The 17331-nt window shown below is 49.4% G+C and overlaps 1 protein-coding gene across 1 annotated transcript; it reads right to left on the bottom strand.

Annotated features, from left to right (window-relative positions):
- Window positions 1-154: 154 nt before the first annotated feature.
- Window positions 155-16255, bottom strand: lck (LCK proto-oncogene, Src family tyrosine kinase). The gene is made up of 13 exons (XM_049004741.1): window positions 16048-16255; window positions 13026-13135; window positions 12056-12116; window positions 10724-10814; window positions 9037-9138; window positions 8662-8765; window positions 8387-8536; window positions 7650-7802; window positions 6090-6266; window positions 5195-5271; window positions 3800-3953; window positions 1835-1966; window positions 155-1730 (listed from the first exon to the last, which is right to left on the bottom strand). Exons 2-13 carry the CDS (start codon window positions 13128-13130, stop codon window positions 1525-1527), a joined length of 1512 nt encoding a protein of 503 aa, XP_048860698.1. The 5' UTR covers window positions 13131-13135; window positions 16048-16255; the 3' UTR covers window positions 155-1524.
- Window positions 16256-17331: the final 1076 nt, after the last annotated feature.

The following is a 17331-nucleotide window of genomic DNA, read 5'->3' as shown; positions in this document are numbered from 1 at the left end:
AGCCCAGTGTCTGTGAAACCGCGTCTCGGAGCCCCCAGTGAAGCTGAACAGCCCAGTGTCTGTGAAACCGCGTCTCGGAGCCCCCAGTGAAGCTGAACAGCCCAGTGCCTGTGAAACCGTCTGTGAAAAGTTGAGTGTAACTGTGACACATCACCTCTTTGCTCAGATTTAATTTTCTTGCATGTGTCCTCAAAGGCATCATATAAAATACATAGAAAAGCTCAGAAGTGATAAAACACATTTTTCCCATACAAAATCCCAAGCAAGAAAGACAATAAAAGGATAAAGGATAAAACAGTAGATACATGGGCAGCGTAAGGAACACAGGTTCTGGGATAGCATGTGCTGTGGGCACGGTGATCCTGCAGGGGGCGCTGGGGTGCTAATCAGATATACAGGTAACCTACACGTGGGGTTTCATGCCATCGTCTGACCTCAGCCTTTACTGGTGTGGGTGATATGTCTTTGTTAAGGAGGAGCTACTATCATTTACCAGGTGAGCGTGACCCTCAGCTCTCTGGGAGTCCACAACGACCTCCCAGTGAAATTCCAGAAGTGTATGTAGGTGTGAGCGTGGGGGTGTTTACCTCACGTCAGTCTGGCATGTATGTCTGTGTGCATTAGTGTGAGTCTGTGTGTGCATGTGGATTGTGTTTATATTACATTGTGGGGACCAAATGTCCTCCACTATGTAATAAAATCCTGTTATTCTGACTCAGATCATTTTTCAGGTCCCCACAAATATCTGTGGATGCAATCAAAAAACTAAAAATGGCAAAAGTCTTGTATTTAGTTTGGTTATTTATGGTTAAAGGTAGGGCTGGGTGGGGGTTAAAGTTGGCATGTTGGGGTTACAGTTTTCCCCATAGAAATCAATGGAGAGTCCCCACAAAGATATAATTACAAACCTGCTTGTGTGTGTGTATGACCTCTGAATAGTTCTCTCTGTCTCTGTGGTTTTTCATCTCCATATCTATCACAGTGATTGCACCACCTGATTGTTCTCTCTGTCTGTCTGTCTCTCCGTTTTTCAGTAAGTCTATCAGTCTCCTTCAGCCTGTCTCTCTGTCTCTCAGTCTGTCTATCTGTCAGTCTCCTTCAGCCTGTCTCTCAGTCTGTCTCCGTCTGTCTCTCACTCCTTCTGTCTGTCACTAAGTCTGTCTGTCAGTCTCCTTCAGCCTGTCTCTCAGTCTGTCTGTCTCCGTCTGTCTGTTACTCCTTCTGTCTGTCTGTCTGCATCTCAGCTTGTCTCTCTGTCTATGTCTGTCTTTCCCTCTGTCTGTAACTAAATCTGTCTCCCTCAGTCTGTCTGTAACTAAATCTGTCTCCCTCAGTCTGTCTGTAAGTCTGTCTGTCTCCCTCTGTCTGTCAGTAAGTCTGTCTGTCTCCCTCTGTCTGTCAGTAAGTCTGTCTGTCTCCCTCTGTCTGTCAGTAAGTCTGTCTGTCTCCCTCTGTCTGTCAGTAAGTCTGTCTGTCTCCCTCTGTCTGTCAGTAAGTCTGTCATTTCTCCCATTTGTCTGGATCTCAGCCGGGCTGGCTCTGGTACTGTTGCTCTGTGGCAGTAAAGAAGTCCTCCAGAACACTCCGCAGGTACTCGAATGTGGGCCGGTTCTCTGGGGTCTCCTGCCAGCACATATTCATGATGCTGTACAGCTCCTGTGGGCAGTTGTCAGGCTGGGGCATGCGGTACCCCCGCTCCAGGTTCTGGATCACCTCAGAGTTGGTCATGCCTGATGGGGGGAAGATGGCACATGGGACACCCTCAGCCATCAGTGCCTCACCTCATTGAAGCATTGTTCTGGAATGTTGTGGACTGGCAGGTCGGCATGGGTACCTGGGTACGGGATGCGGCCGTACGTCACAATCTCTGTCAGCAGGATCCCAAAAGACCACACATCCGACTTGATGGAGAAGGTTCCGTAGTTTATGGCTTCAGGGGCGGTCCATTTGATGGGGAACTTGGCACCTGAAAAGAGGAAGGAAAGCAACAGGTGATTCACTGTGATTTGCCATGATGCTGCGGAGACCCTTTCCAATGCCGACATGTAGCATCACGAAGTTACAGCATGCAAACCCCCCATCCCAACCGTGCATGTCAGCAGTGCTTTCTGAGTTTTTCAGTCCAAAGCCTCTGATATATAAACAAATCCACCTAGGAAAACAGCATTTTGGTGCTGAGAGCTCAAATAAACACTAGGTGGTGCTATACTAAAGCCATGGATTCACAGGAGAGCAGAAGGGCTCTTAATTCTGTCATAATCAAAGGGACATGACAAAGCCACATGTCACAGTCAGAGGGACGTGACAAAACCACATGTCACAGTCAGAGGGACGTGACAAAACCACCTGTCACAGTCAGAGGGACGTGACAAAGCCACATGTCACAGTCAGAAGGACGTTACAAAACCACCTGTCACAGTCAAAGGGATGTAGCAAAATGTCACCTGTCACAGTCAGAGGGACGTGACAAAACACCACCTGTCACAGTCAGAGGGACGTGACAAAACACCACCGGTCACAGTCAGAGGGACGTGACAGAACCACCTGTCACAGTGAGAGGGACGTGACAAAGCCACATGTCACAGTCAAAGGGATGTAGCAAAATGTCACCTGTCACAGTCAGAGGGACGTGACAAAACACCACCTGTCACAGTCAGAGGGACGTGACAAAACACCACCGGTCACAGTCAGAGGGACGTGACAAAGCCACATGTCACAGTCAGAGGGACGTGACAAAACACCACCTGTCACAGTCAGAGGGATGTAGCAAAACGCCACCTGTCACAGTCAGAGGGACGTGACAAAACACCACCGGTCACAGTCAGAGGGACGTGACAAAACACCACCGGTCACAGTCAGAGGGACGTGACAAAACACCACCGGTCACAGTCAGAGGGACGTGACAAAACACCACCGGTCACAGTCAGAGGGACGTAACAAAGTTGTCTGTCACAGTCAGAGGGACGTAAAAGTTGAGTGCACAAGTATAAATGTAAGTCAAATAAAACACGTTTCATTTATAACATGGAAAGAGTATGTATGTAACAGTGCATGTCTGACATCCTATTAACAGGTTGTGTGGTGATGGCATAGTCAGGTTTAGGCTGTCCTTTAACTTTAAAGGCACTAGGTTACTGTTTCATCCCAAGAAAAAGAGCAGTTTTTAATGTCTCTTGCAGAGAGAATGCCTTTAATCTTCTAAGCTATTCTAACTGCTAGAGGAGGTAACTTTGATGAATAAAAGATTTTTCTGGAAAGATGACATTTTCTTGCTAATAAAGGCACTTAAATGGTGAACATATGATAAATTTATTTGTTAGAAAAGAATATTGAGTGTATTTTTGGTATGGACGTCGCCGCCATTAAATCTGAGGGGGACGTGTTTGCTTGGACATAAAATATTAGTTTTATGCCAGTGTGTCCCCCTCACATTCAAAATGCTTCTGACACCCCTGATTTTTAGTAAATGTTAAGTAACATACAAATGTAGAATATCTTAGTGTGTGCAGAAATTTGTGACTGGTAGTGTACATGCACGGGATTTTCAAATGAATTCTCTGAATCGCTTGTTTTTCTTTTTTGGATTCCAATTATCTGACTTTCCACTCATCTTATCAAAGAAACGCGTATCATTGTAACCAGAAAACCAAATTTACGGATCTTTCTGAATAAATCGCATTGATTCGTGGGTTAATAACACCACCACCACCAAACAGAGGCTGTCCTGAGTTTTGCAGGTTATATTTTTGGTCAGCAAAAGAGAGAAATGATTCCAAAAGGTCCAGCACGACCCAGGTACCCTCTCTGGCTGTGTACTCATTGTCCTCGATGAGGCGGGCGAGTCCGAAGTCAGCGATCTTGCAGATGAGCTCCTCAGAGACCAAGATGTTAGCGGCTCTCAGGTCCCTGTGGATGTAATTCCGCTGCTCAATGAATGCCATACCCTCAGCCACCTGGAGGGGGAGACAAATCTTAGAGGAAGCATTCAGCTGGGTGGGGCACTCGCCCAAAGAATCTCTCTTGCGTCCTATGTTGCTCTGCTCCACCAAGCCCCCCTGGCAGAGGGGAAGTGCCTCTGGGTCAGACACATGCTCCTGCAGTGCAATATCAGACTCGGTTAAACATCTGAAGGATGTCAGCTAGCCTGAGCTAATCTGCTTCATCTCTTCTCACGTTTGTACATTTCTTGCCTTCTTATGTACGTCTTGGAGTCACCTGTTGCTTTGAGTTGTTCCAATACGAGTCACATGATGCCCATTGTAGATCAGGCGGGGGGAGAATTAGTGGAGTCCCTTCGACCGGCTTGACTGAAATTTAAGGTCGTGTGACCCAGGGAATGGCAGCACCGTGCTGTTTGGGAGCTGAATGGGTGAGCCTCCATGGGTGATCAGGGTCATTATTGACAGAGCAGGCTGTTGTCTGTTAGCTGCCACTTTAATTGGCTTTTAGCTCCAGCTGGCATCCGAGCCTCCGTTTAAGGAACGGCTGTCTACACACGTGGTGCTGGGCTGCGGTCCGTCATGGACCGTCACCTTCACAAAACCTCTTACAGCATTGTGCTCAGTCTCTGTCACAGTCACTGTGACAGCAGACAGAGCCAGGGGACCAGGAGCACTGGCCCCAGGTGTACGACGAGCTGGTGGGACGAGCTGGTGGGGGTAAACTGGCGGGACAAGCCAGGGGGCTAGCTTGCGGGAATGAGCTGGCTGAAGATTCTGAGCAATTTTCAGGAGGGGCAGAGTCACTGTGACAGCAGACAGAGCCAGGGAACCAGGAGCATTGGGCCCGGGTGTACTACGAGCTGGCGGGTTGAGCCAGGGGGATGAATTGGCGGGGAGAGCTGAGACAGACACAGGGACACACAGAGACATGGACAGCAACAGACAGAGGGACAGACAGAGACATGGACAGCAACAGACACAGGGACAGACAGAGACAGTTACAGAGACAGACACAGGGACAGACAGAGACATGGACAGCACAGACACAGGGACAGACAGAGACATGGACAGCAACAGACACAGGGACAGAGAGAGGGACAGAGGCACAAACAGGGGCAGAAACAGACACAGACAAAAACAGAGGTCGACACTGAGACAGAGACAGACACAGTATCAGAACCAGACAAAAGGACAGGAATAGAAAATGAGAAGGACATAGGGACAAAGATAGACACAGGTATGAGCAAACTCACCTGGGAGGCCATATCAATCAGGGTATTAATGGTTAAATTCATTCCTGCATTCGTCTTGAGAAAATCCACCAGGCTTCCTGCAAAAAGGAACAGCACGCAAGTTAGACTACTAGTTTATCAAGGTTAATCAGATACGCAGCTGGATTAAGGGTCTGATAGGATGATCATCCCTCTTCATCTTTACTCAGTTTTGACCTTGCTGGACTGCACACAAGTAGCATGAGCTTTAGTGTCCCTCAGAGTTGGAGATGAGCCTCCTGCCTCCTATTGGTGCCCCAGGACTTCAATGAGGAAACGGGGGCCAGCCTTTATCCCATGTGCGGGGGCAGGTCTCCATCTCCCAACACACCCCGTTATTACCTGAGGCTTTGTGTCCACATAAAGGAGCAGGTACACAGAGAGTCAGGTGGCCACGCAGCAGGGCGGAGCCTCCACCACACCGGCAAGATGCTGCTCAGCGTTGATGGAACAGCCGAAGATCTCATCAGGAAAGGAGGCAAAGCGCGGAAGCTGCCGTGTTTCTATCCAAGAATCGACCATTTCTGACAGGTGTGTGAGCTCCCAGTCCTCAGAACCAGTTTATTATAAACATCTGCTACCACACCCACCTTCACTATATCACTGGTGCAGCTTAACCACTGAGGGGGACTTTGGTTAACAAATTAAATAATTTCACCTGGCTAATGTGGGGGGTGAGGGCAGTGTTTGTACTTATAAGGATCACAGGAACCCACGATTATGGCATCTTATGGCTACTGGACTGTCAGTCAAAAAAGCCGTTTTGCACTAAACTCAATCTTTGCAGAGATACTAACAGAGACCACAACATCATCTTAAAGACGTCCATTTGTCTAGACTGTTCTCCTTGGGTGGTCTTGGAGCGAGGCAGGCTCACCATTCTCCATGTACTCTGTGATGATGTAGATGGGCTCCTGCGTCACCACAGCATAGAGCCGCACCAGGCGTGGATGCTGCAGGAGCTTCATGAGGTTGGCCTCCGCCAGGAAGGCCCCGGGCGACATGGTCCCCGCTTTCAGGTTCTTGATGGCCACTTTGCGCTGGTTATACGCGCCTGTGGAGCAGAGAGATTACAGGTATCCATTGGGGACAGTATGAATACGCTGTCTCACTACAAACCCAAAATCAACGGGATCCTCACAGTCTCTCAAGTCAAAGTCCACCTCCCCAAACTGTCCCTCACACTCACTCACCCACACCTCCCCAAACTGCCCCTCACACTCACCCACCCACACCTCCCCAAACTGTCCCTCACACTCACCCACCCACACCTCCCCAAACTGCCCCTCATTCAGCCACCCACACCTCCCCAAACTGCCCCTCACACTCACCCACCCACACCTCCCCAAACTGTCCCTCACACTCACCCACCCACACCTCCCCAAACTGCCCCTCATTCAGCCACCCACACCTCCCCAAACTGCCCCCATTCAGCCACTCACCCACCCACACCTCCCCAAACTGCCCCCATTCAGCCACTCACACCTTCCCAAACTGTCCCTCATACTCACCCACCCACACCTCCCCAAACTGCCCCTCATTCAGCCACCCACACCTCCCCAAACTGCCCCTCACACTCACCCGCCCACACCTCCCCAAACTGTCCCTCACACTCACCCACCCACACCTCCCCAAACTGTCCCTCACACTCACCCACCCACACCTCCCCAAACTGCCCCTCATTCAGCCACCCACACCTCCCCAAACTGCCCCTCACACTCACCCACCCACACCTCCCCAAACTGTCCCTCACACTCACCCACCCAAACTGTCCTTCACACTCACCCACCCAAACTGTCCCTCACACTCACCCACACTCACCCACCTACCCACACCTCCCCAAACTGCCCCTCACACTCACCCACCTACCCACACCTCCCCAAACTGCCCCTCACTCACCCACCCACACCTCCCCAAACTGTCCCTCACACTCACCCACCCACACCTCCCCAAACTGCCCCTCACACTCACCCACCCACACCTCCCCAAACTGTCCCTCACACTCACCCACCCACACCTCCCCAAACTGCCCCTCATTCAGCCACCCACACCTCCCCAAACTGCCCCTCACACTCACCCACCCACACCTCCCCAAACTGTCCCTCACACTCACCCACCCAAACTATCCCTCACACTCACCCACACTCACCCACCTACCCACACCTCCCCAAACTGCCCCTCACACTCACCCACCTACCCACACCTCCCCAAACTGCCCCTCACTCACCCACCCACACCTCCCCAAACTGTCCCTCACACTCACCCACCCACACCTTCCCAAACTGCCCCCATTCAGCCACTCACACCTTCCCAAACTGCCCTCACTCACCCACCCACACCTTCCCAAACTGTCCCTCACACTCACTCATCCACACCTCCCCAAACTGCCCCTCATACTCAACCACCCACACCTCTCCAAACTGCCCCTCACACTCACCCATCCAGACCTCCCCAAACTGCCCTGCCCCAAGGCGGCGCTCCAGTTTCAGTGATTCCCGGGGGATCTCCCACTCATCCTGCCACCATGGCTTCTGTGGGGCCCGTGTCTGGCACGGTTTGAGGAGGCGGAAACAGAGGCCATCCGCTTCACCTACGGGGGGGCAACAAGCAGATGGACTAAGAAACACTCAGAAAGAAGGAGAGCGAGAGCCTCCAAATAGCTGCATGTCCACCCGTAATGGTGAGGGGCTGGAGGCAGGGGATCATGACCCTTTCAGTACTCTACAGCCCCACCCCCCCTTCAAATCCGAGGGGGGTAGAGTTGCAGCAGGATGGCTCCCTCTTCATTTTCATGATGCATTATCTCCAGAAGGGAGGAACAGAACCTCACAAGGATGGAGGCGAAGCTGGAGGAGGCGAATATGGAAGAACCTGCATTTCAGAGGAAGAACAAAGTGCGACATCCTCCCCACTTAGAGGCGAGGCTGCAGCTCGGTTGCCACAGCGCCAGCACACTGCTCTGACATCACACTCGCTGCATTGCAGCCCGCGCAGGATGTGGCCTCAGTGAGCAGCCTGTGCAGCCCACCGCACCCTTGCCGGAGCCAAGAGAAGTGGTAGCACAGCATCCAGGCGCCCAGCTGCCATAGCATCTGGACCCGCAGAGCCACACAGCAGACATGTGTGTCAGACAGTCAGCAAGTACATGTGAACATGGGCTCAGAGAATACCCACAGGAGTAATGCTGCACCAGGTCCGAGAGGCAGTTGAATGAGATCCGGGGCGTGATGTAAAAGCCGCCCTTGTCTAGGTTCCGGATCTTGTAGTGCTTGACGGTGTCGCCACATTCAGGATCCAGGTCCCGCACAGACAAGGAGTATGAGCCTTGGGGTTGAAGGGGTCAAAAGTCAATATGGACCAACCAGACGCACAGCAGCCAAACACAGAGCAATCACACTGTGCTTAGATACAATCACACTGTGCTTTAAGCAGCACAGAATGCAGAGCACCTTTGCTGGTCTCACTCTCCCGGATGAGGAAGGAACCCTGGGTGTTTCCTGGGGCCAGCAGCAGCCTCATGGCATCGTTTCTGGAAAGATCTTTGAAGAACCACCTAAGTGACAGAAGAGTTTAATAAAAACCTGCTAGGGTGCCACTGTGAACCTTTTTGAAACCTTCCACAATTTTCTTTTGTAATTTCTAGTGATGAGCATACAGAGGAATTGGCAGTGCTCTGTCTGTAAAATACGTTGGTGTTTCAGTATGTCACTGTGGGACTGGCCAGTGTCCCCTGCACACTGTCTGCACACACAATAGCCAGGGACACATCAATGTCTGCTTGTGTACACATTCTTGAGATGGTCCTCAACACTCATCTGACTCACGGTTCGGTTTCCATGGTGTCCATCTTGGCCACAAAGTTGAAAGGAATGAAGCCCTTCTGGCCAGTGGTCAGGGACTCAGCCCAGTACCATTCCGGGTCATCCCTGGGAGAGAAGGTTCCAGAATCAAGATGGTTTATTGTCATTCTGAGAACATAGGGACAGTATGTTCGGTACCTAACTTCATTCCCTAAGTCCCGTGAACAGCACTACAGTCCCAAACAAACATTCACTTCCAGTAAGAAACACTGGTTCCAAGCAATTTACAGTGCATTTGAAGTGCATAATAATCACTACTTCATTGAAAACGTCTTTATACCTCCCACAGCTACCTCTTTTTTTGTAGAGTAAGTTGTCTTTGAAGGGCACACAAGCTGGAGGGTCTGCAGGTGTGGTGGGGTTTGAACTGGTGACCTTCTGGTCATAGGCGCACAGACTTAGCCCACTGAGCCACACGCCACCCCCACCCCCATAAATACAACAGTGTGAGTATAAATAAAAACTAGCAGTTAAAAGTTTTTGACATTTTTCCATTTATTTGATAAGCTGCAGATTTTTTATTCTCGTTAAGCACTGGAAGGTTGAGCGAACAACTAAAAATGAAAATATACATCAAATAAAATGTATGTTCCTTTATAACATGGAAAGAATATGTAACAGTGCATGCCTGACATCCTGTTAACTGGTTGTGTGGTGATGGCAGAGTCAGGTTTAGGCTGTCCTTTAACTTTAAAGGCACTAGGTAACAAACAGCAGTATTTAATGTCCCTTGTTGAAAGAATGCCCTGAGTTTTCTCTGCTGTTATAACTGCTAGAGGAGGTAACTTTGATGACCTTTTCTTGCTAATAAAGGTCCTCGAACGGTCCTCCTCCCTGCTGGTGACCATCTCACCTAGCGATGTGTAAATAAGGACTCCTCCCTGCTAGTGACCATCTCACCTAGCGATGTGTAAATAAGGACTCCCCCCTGCTGGTGACCATCTCACCTAGCGATGTGTAAATAAGGACTCCCCCCTGTTGGTGACCATCTCACCTAGCGATGTGTAAATAAGGACTCCCCCCTGTTGGTGACCATCTCACCTAGCGATGTGTAAATAAGGACTCCCCCTGCTGGTGACCATCTCACCTAGCGATGTGTAAATAAGGACTCCCCCTTGCTGGTGACCGTCTCACCCAGCGATGTGTAAATAAGGACTCCCCCCTGTTGGTGACCGTCTCACCTAGCGATGTGTAAATAAGGACTCCCCCCTGTTGGTGACCGTCTCACCTAGCGATGTGTAAATAAGGACTCCCCCCTGCTGGTGACCATCTCACCCAGCGATGTGTAAATAAGGACTCCCCCCTGTTGGTGACCGTCTCACCCAGCGATGTGTAAATAAGGACTCCCCCCTGCTGGTGACCATCTCACCTAGCGATGTGTAAATAAGGACTCCCCCCTGCTGGTGACCATCTCACCTAGCGATGTGTAAATAAGGACTCCCCCCTGCTGGTGACCATCTCACCTAGCGATGTGTAAATAAGGATTCTCCCCTGTTGGTGACCATCTCACATAGCGATGTGTAAATAAGAACTCCCCCCTGTTGGTGACCATCTCACCTAGCGATGTGTAAATAAGAACTCCCCCCTGTTGGTGACCATCTCACCTAGCGATGTGTAAATAAGGACCCCCCCCTGCTGATGACCATCTCACCTGTTAAGGACTTTCAGCTTGTCCCCCTTGTGGAAGCCCAGGTCATCGTTGTGGTCAGGTTCATAGCTATACAGGGCAATGACCAGATTGTCTGGAATGCAGGAAGTGAGTTGGCTCAGGGTACATGGACAGTAAGTCATACACTGGGCAGAACATTCTAGAAGGAAGACACACATCACTCTCAGTCTTGCAACAGACTTTGACTTTAGACCTGTGGAGAACCAGCTGTGAGGATCCACAGACCAGTGGCAGGCAATCCTCTGCTAATCCGCTAACTGCTAATTAACTGCTAATTAATCAACTTTTTCGTTAGCAGATTAGCATTTCTTCTTATAACTTCTGCTAAATTTAGTTTCACTAACTGTAGATCTGCTAACATTTTTTTGCAGGTAAAGTGAATAAAGTTTAATGGTTTAAAATGTTAGTACACCTTAAAAACATACACATTTGACCCTGCCTGTTGTTAGCGTGTCAGCAGCAGGCTGTCTGACATGCCGTTAGCTAACTATGTGTAAACACAAGATGTGATTGGTCCATAACTTGTCGCATTTAAGATAGTTTGGGCTAAATGTAAGTGCACGAAAATAACGGCCATTGAAACTGGGGCACCCTGAACTCAGCAGAGAACAGGGGCCTGTAATTCTTGCTTAGCCGGATAACTTTTTGGATTGAAGGTACCCTAGTTTGAATTCAGTTTATCTTTGTTCACTTACATATAGCCTGGACTGCCTTTAATCCAACAAATTATCTGGCTAAGCAAGAAATCCTCTGAAGAAATCCAGCTTCATGATACAGGCTCCCAGTATTTTCTGCATTCTGATTGACAGAGTCATAGACCAACAAAGAGCTGAAACCCTCCTTTCAAGTTCCAGGTAAACAGCGCCATGTTTGTAGTCCCTAATGGGCTTCACTGAGGGCAAAATGGCAACATGGGCCAGTTGCAAAACAGGGCTTCTCCAACAAAAACGCATATGTCTAGCAAATGGAGTATCTTACATTTAAAATATCAATGCAGGTTTATTCCAGAGAATTCAATGATACCCAACTGGTTAAGTCCTAAATATCCCCTGATAATCACTCCAGTCTGACAAATGGACCTTCAGTGTTGAACAGGTTAAAATTTAAGTTCTCCAAGTAATATTTTTCAGGGTGTGAGAGCCAAAAACCAAATGGAAGCTAAATCCATATAATAAAAATTAGAGGTTAGCAGTTATGATTAGCTTCTGCTAAATTTATCAGTGGTTTATTGGTTTAGCGTTGGACAGATAGATAGATAGAGAGAGAGAGGAGGAACTGCAGAAAAAGACAAGCAGACTGCGGGTGCAGACTCACCAGGCGCTGGAGAACACGGCGGCGTTTGCTGGGAGGGGTAGGGGATCCTGGTGTCCGTGTACTGAAATAACACGCATGTCAGTGGGAGAGCACCACACGCCGCCACACAATCACTCTAAACTGGAAACAGACCAGAGTCCTCTAACACATAATGATTCATGAGAACATCTACACCTAGTACGCTGTTCCTGAAAGGACTTCAGAGAAGCATCACCAAATGAGGAGGTTTGGCAACAATTCTGGGTTTGACCCTACTGTCCCACACGATTATTATGGGATGTTTCAGGGTGGACTCTGGTTGCTGTTCCCACTGAACCGTCAGGAAGCACGGAGAAGGAGCAGGAACAGTCTCCTGCCTTTCAGGGGGGCTGAACTAAAAACCAGATCACACATACAGAGGCTTAACCCCCTCAGCAGCCCAGACAGCATCTCTGTCTCCGCTACTTGTAACAGCATCTGCCCTGTATATCAGTAACGCAGTGGTAAGGAAAATTCTGCCTGATAACGACAGCTGATTATTTAAAAACTACTGATAGAGATTGTTTTGATTTCGCACTGTCTACACTGACTTTTCTTTTGCTATCACATGCTTGCCTTACTGACGGACCTGCATTAATCGCCAGGACTGCAGCCTTCTGTACTGGAAAGGGTTTGTTTGTCAGAAACTCTTCATTGTCTCACCTTAAGGTGAGCAGTCAAATTAGATGTTTATTAGTAGATCATCTTTATGAAAATTTAGCAGATCAATTTGCAAAATGCATCTCTAATGTAGCTTTCGTTAATATTAAAATAATTCCATACAGCAGAAATTATTCAAACCGTTTAGTATGCAGGTGTGCAAGGCATTATAGGTCACCATTTTAAATAGCATCCATATTGAGGGCATGAGGTCTGAGGGCATCGGCCAGCTGGCTGCGGTTGGCACCTGAAGGGCACATCAGCAGCAATTGATTCAATTCCCCCACCTTACCTGGTTTGCTGTCTGGGGTGGCAGCGGGCAGTTGCAATGCTCACAGACTTCGTCCAGGTTCTCGATCCAGTCATCATTGTAATCGGAACTGCAGGTGCACCCCATCCTGCCTGCGGAGAGAGCATGTCGTGTTAAACAGAGAAACCACACCACAGACTGAGATACTCTCCTTGTTTAGAGAAACACAGCACTTCGTAATGATTAAGCTCCTCCAGTGACTTAAGAATGACATTATGAGTGAGAATTTATCATGGTTCTCTGTGTATGCAATGTGTACGCACCCTAACTTTCAATATACACGCCATCTCCGTGTACGCACCCTAACTTTCAATATACACGCCATCTCCGTGTACGCACCCTAACTTTCAATATACACGCCATCTCCGTGTACGCACCCTAACTTTCAATATACACGCCATCTCCGTGTACGCACCCTAACTTTCAATATACACGCCATCTCCGTGTACGCACCCAAACTTTCAATATACACGCATCTCCATGTACGCACCTTAACTTTCAATATACACGCCATCTCCGTGTACGCACCCAAACTTTCAATATACACGCCATCTCCGTGTACGCACCCTAACTTTCAATATACACGCCATCTCCGTGTACGCACCCTAACTTTCAATATACACGCCATCTCCGTGTACGCAGCCAAACTTTCAATATACACGCCATCTCCGTGTACGCACCCTAACTTTCAATATACAAGCCATCTCCGTGTACGCAGCCAAACTTTCAATATACACGCCATCTCCGTGTACGCACCCTAACTTTCAATATACACGCCATCTCCATGTACCACCCTAACCTTCTTCATACACACAGTCGTTTTTGAGCATGTGCAGACCTACATGTTTCATGTGTATTAAGCACATGTCTGTAATTCCTGTGTTATGCTGTTTTATTTAAAATGTGGTTCAGACCCTAACAGGACATTTCAGTGATATGCAGTGATTGACATGGTTCCGGGTGCAGCTGGTTCTCTGCGACGTAGGCAGGGACACATCCTGAGGAACTGAGATCAACAGCTGAGGAGACCAACCCTCCCCGCTATGGATGCGTGAGTCTGGGGCATGCTCCAGCCGAGTGGCAGCATGAGACGCAGAACACTGCACAATCACAGTGTAGTCAAACAGCACATTTATTCACGGTGACTGTGTACCGCAGTGTGTGGCTCCTCGACCCAGCATGCAGATGACAAAAAGTGCTGCATTTTGTTTTCTGCTCTCGGTTACTGATGCTGACATAATCCGCATAATTCATTCATGTTCCCTCTGCGTCAGTGAAACCGAAAGCTCTGAGGGCGGCCATTTTGAGACACAGGCAGAAGGAAAATGTCCCGGCGCTCGGAGAACAATAGCCAGGCCTCATGGGGCTGTCCATGCCCCGCGGTCGTCTGCAGCTTTGGCTATGTGTCACTGCAGAGAGAGGCCATGTCCCCATCAGTGCTGGGGTGAGACATCGCTCACTGCTCTCTACAGTCTGACTCCCGTCTCTGTGTTGTTGAATCCGCTCTCAGATACAGCTCCGGCTGCGCCCTTAAATACCCCAAGCGACCCCTAACCCTGCTAAGTGTAACTTGGTGCTTGGTGATTTGTGTGGTTCTTTCAGACCAGGTGCCTGCAGTGTCCGGGGTACATTCATGCTTTGGTGATCCCAGACGTGGGGAAAATGAAACAGTTCAACACCACCTGACTGTCCTTGTTTATGTCGATCTAGGGCCCCCAGAGCAAAGCATCCACTCCTGGCCATATAGATCATCTTTTTGCCTTTGCTTGCGCTGCCACCGCATCCCAAAACAGCACTAGATCATCTTGTCATATTTTTTTGTGATCAAATTTTATTAAAGAAAAATCACAGGAATGAAAGATCAGATCATCCAGACAGCAAAGACCTTCAGTGCTGGATTTTCAGGCAAGCCCGGTCTACGGGCAAGCCCGGTCTACGGACAAGCCAGATCCACGGTCCACAGACAAGGCGGATGAATGATCCAGCAGAAAGAGCAGCATCAAACACCAACCTACGTCACTATGCAGGATGGAGAGGGCAGTGGGTGATCGGGAAATCACAAGGGACACTGAGATGACAGCGAGGGACGACTGAAGAACAGCATGAAGGACAATGAGGAGTGAAAGCAGAGAATGACAGCAAAGAAATAAGAAAAAAAAAATGGCAGAACTGTAGGAAGCAGAGACAAAAGCGAACAACAGGGAATGATAGATAGATAGAGACAGAGAGATAGAGAGATTTCAAAATGTGTTTTTTAAATGAAATATAATTCATTTTGCTTTCTCTGATCTTAGATCCATCTGTGGCTGTTTCTCTGAAGACCCTTGCAAATGTCACTAAAAATGTCAGCAGTTTTCCAGGCTGAATGCCAAAAGGCAGCCCCAAGCGGGTCTCACACCTCTCCTCCCAACTTGGGAGTCACTTCTCATGTAACCATCGTGTAACTCAGCACAGTACACAGAGCAGACATGCCATTTTGTGGGTTCTAAAGAACACATGGACTGACTGACAGATCACAGCAGCCTGGGGCAAAGCAGCAAAACTCATAAGAAAAAGCACAATGGATCTGGGCCAGGACACACAAACCAGCAGACTACAGATCAGCACCTTGGCAATTCTCAAGAGTTACTACATCAATAATAAGTAAGTAAAAGAACAAAACAGAGGTTGAATTCTAGACCTTTGGGAAAGAAATTCCATTTCACCAGCCGGATGTTTAGTATTGCTAGTCTGCCTGATATTAGCAGGTAAGATGTGGGGTAAGTGGGAGACCCAGAATGGAGAAGGTTCTCTGTGTCCTGCTGATGCCCTCAGTGTCCAGGCCAGCAGGCTGCTTAGGCTGGGCACAAAATCCCAAGAGTTTCCCCCCTCCCACGCCAGACACCCCTATTGAATTCCTGCTGTGTTGATTTTTTGGGTCCAATCGGCCTTTTGGCCACAAAAATCTTTCCTCTGCTGAAAACCACAGAGCCCCAGGCGGACAGGGATTGACCCCCTCACCTACCTGGTGGCCCTCAGCGCTGTCCGGGTGGCGGTTCAAGATTCTATTGATTCCCGGTCCAGGTGGACACGCCCATGGCGGGGGATGCTGATCCTTGATTAGAAAAAAAAGCACCAAAAGAAAAAATGGTAAAAGCGGAAGAGAAAATGGCCGTGTGGAGCTCTGCAGGTGCGAGAGAATGCCTCTGGTTATGAGGCTTCCTAGCCGTTCAGAAGAATCGCATCAGCTCCTCCCCTGCCTGCCACCACTGCGCAGCCGCACCATGGCAGTGCCGGGGCTTCCTGTCGTTAGGAGTGCCGAGAGTCCTCACAGGTGTCACCTGTGCCGCGGGGTCCCAGGAAATGTCAGGCCAGGCCACAGGGTCTCGGAACCTCGTCTGCAGGGTTGCTTACAGGCTCAGGATTCCTGAAGCCTGTCACATGGAGCACAGTCACATTTTTGGGACACGGTGGCAGCGTCGGTGAAGGCAAGCCTCAGACCTGGTGCTCCTCACACTGACAGGGAGCCCCTGCAGAACTTTCCGTGGTGGAGAACAGGTGTTCATCATGATAAGATCATGATAAGCTAGTGCAGAAAAGAAGGCCATGAACACGGAACACACAGGGCTGGGGGCCAAGGGGGACAGGCTGCTGGTGTCATGCATCTCTGTCTCACTTTGTAACTAGCTTCACCAGCCATTCCTTCTGACAAATGTAGGTCCTTTGAAAACACAGCTCTGTTCTGTCTCTACCCCAAACCTGCCAAAAGCAGCCAAGTGGGAGCTTTTGCTCAGAGAGAGAGACATGAGGTCTCCTACAGAGCCAGCTAGGCTCTGCCTTGACCAGTCAAGTTGCTCATCTGGCATCGGGCCTGGAGAGGCCCTGAAGATGGTGGCTTATGTTTCTTCTTTTAATGCTGCTTTTGTTCAAGGGAGCGGTTGTCCCATTGTAGCTGCAAATGCCGCAGGTTTTTGTTGTGGTGGCAGAGAGGAGCCTGAGAGTGCGATGACAGGAAGTGGGGCCTAGTTCGCACACAGGAAGTGAGTCACAGAGCACACAGGAAGCGAGAAACTGCAAACACAGCACGGGAGAAGGCAGAGAGGGTCCTGGGCAGGATTGCAGCTGCCTGTCGCTCCCCTCCGTGGTGATTCTCAGGTATGTTGAGTGCATGTTTCTCACACCACCTGAAGGAGGTGGATGGAAAGCAGGCCAAGGCAAAAGACACCCCCTCTCTGAGCAGATTCTGCTACGCTCTGCTTTCCTGTGCTGGTGGAAAACCAGCGTCATTGCCGGTATCTGGAGTGGAGAG

The sequence above is a fragment of the Brienomyrus brachyistius genome, unplaced genomic scaffold (assembly GCF_023856365.1).
Source record: "Brienomyrus brachyistius isolate T26 unplaced genomic scaffold, BBRACH_0.4 scaffold118, whole genome shotgun sequence".
Taxonomy (NCBI): Eukaryota; Metazoa; Chordata; class Actinopteri; order Osteoglossiformes; family Mormyridae; genus Brienomyrus; species Brienomyrus brachyistius.
The sequence above is the reverse complement of the archived record's forward strand: the minus strand, read 5'-3'. Positions and strand labels throughout refer to the sequence as shown.

What these genes read in the sequence shown, in the direction of transcription:
- lck (XM_049004741.1), bottom strand. Translation starts at nt 13,130, where the DNA reads ATGGGGTGCACCTGCAGTTCCGATTACAATGATGACTGGATCGAGAAC. An exon ending in GGAGAGTGAGACCAGCAAAG is followed by an intron (nt 8,537 to 8,661) that starts GTGCTCTGCATT and finishes TTCAACCCCAAG; the next exon opens with GCTCATACTCCTTGTCTGTG. An exon ending in CACAGAGTACATGGAGAATG is followed by an intron (nt 5,272 to 6,089) that starts GTGAGCCTGCCT and finishes TCCTTTTTGCAG; the next exon opens with GAAGCCTGGTGGATTTTCTC.